The sequence below is a fragment of the Aplysia californica genome, unplaced genomic scaffold, assembly GCF_000002075.1.
Source record: "Aplysia californica isolate F4 #8 unplaced genomic scaffold, AplCal3.0 scaffold00251, whole genome shotgun sequence".
NCBI classification, from domain to species: domain Eukaryota; kingdom Metazoa; phylum Mollusca; class Gastropoda; order Aplysiida; family Aplysiidae; genus Aplysia; species Aplysia californica.
The window spans coordinates 489,231-491,495 of NW_004797521.1; the positions used below are offsets into that span (position 1 = coordinate 489,231).

Consider the following 2,265-nt stretch of genomic DNA (forward strand, 5'->3'; position numbering starts at 1 on the left):
CACACACACACACACACACACACACACACACACACACACACACACACACATATATATATATATATATATATATATATATATATATATATATATTAACACATACATTTATACTCATAATGTTATTATATGTGCGAGCACGTGTGCGCATATACACATATACGCAAGCACGCAACTACATATTATTATGCACAAGAACACATCCTGATCGTGTCCCAGTTTCCACTTTCTTGTCACTTTCTTGTGTTCTTCATTTTGCGTTGATATTGATCAGGGAAAATTGGGCTAGGCATCAGCGCTTGTTCACCTTACAGGCATATGCAAAAACATTTAAACACGCCCTGCTCAGTCTCCGGAGAGCCTTTACCAAAATTTGTTCATTGACACTAAAAAAGAACAATCATCCTCATCATCCAAACAATTTTTCTGTTTCCTGTTTTGTATTTCTTTTATCACTGAAGCAAGATACATAATATGTTACTATCTTGTTGACGCATTTTCTACTTAACTTACAAATATTTTTTATGCGACGTCAAACCAGGACACCGGACAAAAAAGCACCCCCCCCTCAGCCCCCCCCCCCTCAAACAAAACCCCCCAACAAGAACAAGAACACAAAACCCAAACAAAAATAAACAAAAACTCCAACAAAATTAAATAGCACTAACAATGAAATAATAACATAGTGAAAGCAAGCTCTCGAAATCAATAGGGTTAATATAGTGTATTTCACTGGATGAAGCATGTTAAATATTATAGGGTCCCAAAGTCATTACAATTTTTTTTTTATTAAAGTGTACATGTATACAAAGCAGAAAATAGAGCCCTACCCCCAACCTAATTTTCGTCTCGAAGTATTTTGTAGGGTAATAATAATACTTTGGAGTAATGACCATGAAGTAAAGTGCAAGTTTCAGTTTGGATAACTTAAACAACAGAACGGGAGTATTGGTATTACTGTTTTGTTTTAGTAAGTGTTTTACGGCACTTGCAATACAATAAGTCATTGGTGACGAAGGTTAGAGGTGTTACAAGTAAGAGAGTAACAATAAACACAAAATAAAAGGAGGGGAGATAAGGACGACAGATTATGTTTGATAGAAGAGAAGGAGCAAACCACATCAGGGCACCCGCCGACCACCCACAAATATTGTATTATTCTTATCTGAAACCAAGAGAGAGAGAAGCCCATAAGCTGTGCACATTAACAAGTGGAAGTGGAGCTTTTGGATGATCAAAATGTGGCAAACTTGTCATAGCGGGATTTGGTCTCATCGGCCTCACCAGAAGCTACAATTCATCTTAAACCTTTTTAATTCTTCAAATTCTTCTTTTTCGTTTGAGAACAATTCTCTTCAGGGGATGTACTGATCATCGTCAGACATTGACGGCCATTATTATTATTATTATTATTATTATTATTATTATTATTATTATTATTATTATTATTATCATTATCATCATCATTGTTATTATTATTATTATTATTATTATTATTATTATTATTATTATTATTATTATCATTATCATCATCATTATCATTGTTATTATTATTATTATTATTATTATTATTATTATTATTATTATTATTATTATTATTATTATTATTATTATTATTTTACCTGCTACATAGAAGACGTGGTTCCAATCATCAAAGGCAAGTTTTAGCGGAGTTGAGGAATTATTGAGCTCAAACACCTTTTCACCGCTCTCGTTGTACCTTGTTGGCAGGTAGACGGTGGAGAGTTGCGTCATTTCAACGGCATAATCAGCGACACAAGTGTGGGGTAAAGTTATCAGAGAACTACACCACACCACGCACACTGCTGGCAGAAATGTCAGGGGAAATGAAAATCCACGCAATGCAGTCTGTGATTTTGTCGACATGGTTAATATTTATTTTAGTTTCGCGACTCGGAAATAAAGATAAAACCTGCTTGGAAAAATAGATGAACACTGTGGATATTTTGTTTAACAGACACTTTTCCTTCTGAATCCCTCCAGCTTGACAAACCCAAGTCAAACCTTATGAGGAGAGGAGTGATTGGTGGTTTTTTTTTGTTGTTGTTGTATTATCTTAGCCAACAAACAGACAACAGCCTCACTTCGAGCTGAAGTTGGACTGCCAGTTGATCGAGGGTTTTAGGCCATTACTTTTAGACCCCATTTGAATACTTTTATTCGTTACTGGGAGTAGAGCAGAAACTAATGTTGCAGTTGTAGCTAACAACTCCCCAGACAAGAAAAGGTAGCCAAGCAGTGGGAAAT

At 35.1% G+C, this 2,265-nt stretch overlaps 1 protein-coding gene across 1 annotated transcript in view; it reads right to left on the reverse strand.

Annotated features, from left to right (window-relative positions):
• LOC106012050 overlaps positions 1–1,868 on the reverse strand; it is a gene marked incomplete at its 3' end in the record, with an annotated part of 13,469 nt that extends 11,601 nt beyond the window's left edge. Inside the window, 1 exon segment of the mRNA XM_013083727.2 lies at positions 1,620–1,868. Coding sequence (XP_012939181.2) covers positions 1,620–1,752 — 133 coding nt within the window.
• Positions 1,869–2,265: the final 397 nt, after the last annotated feature.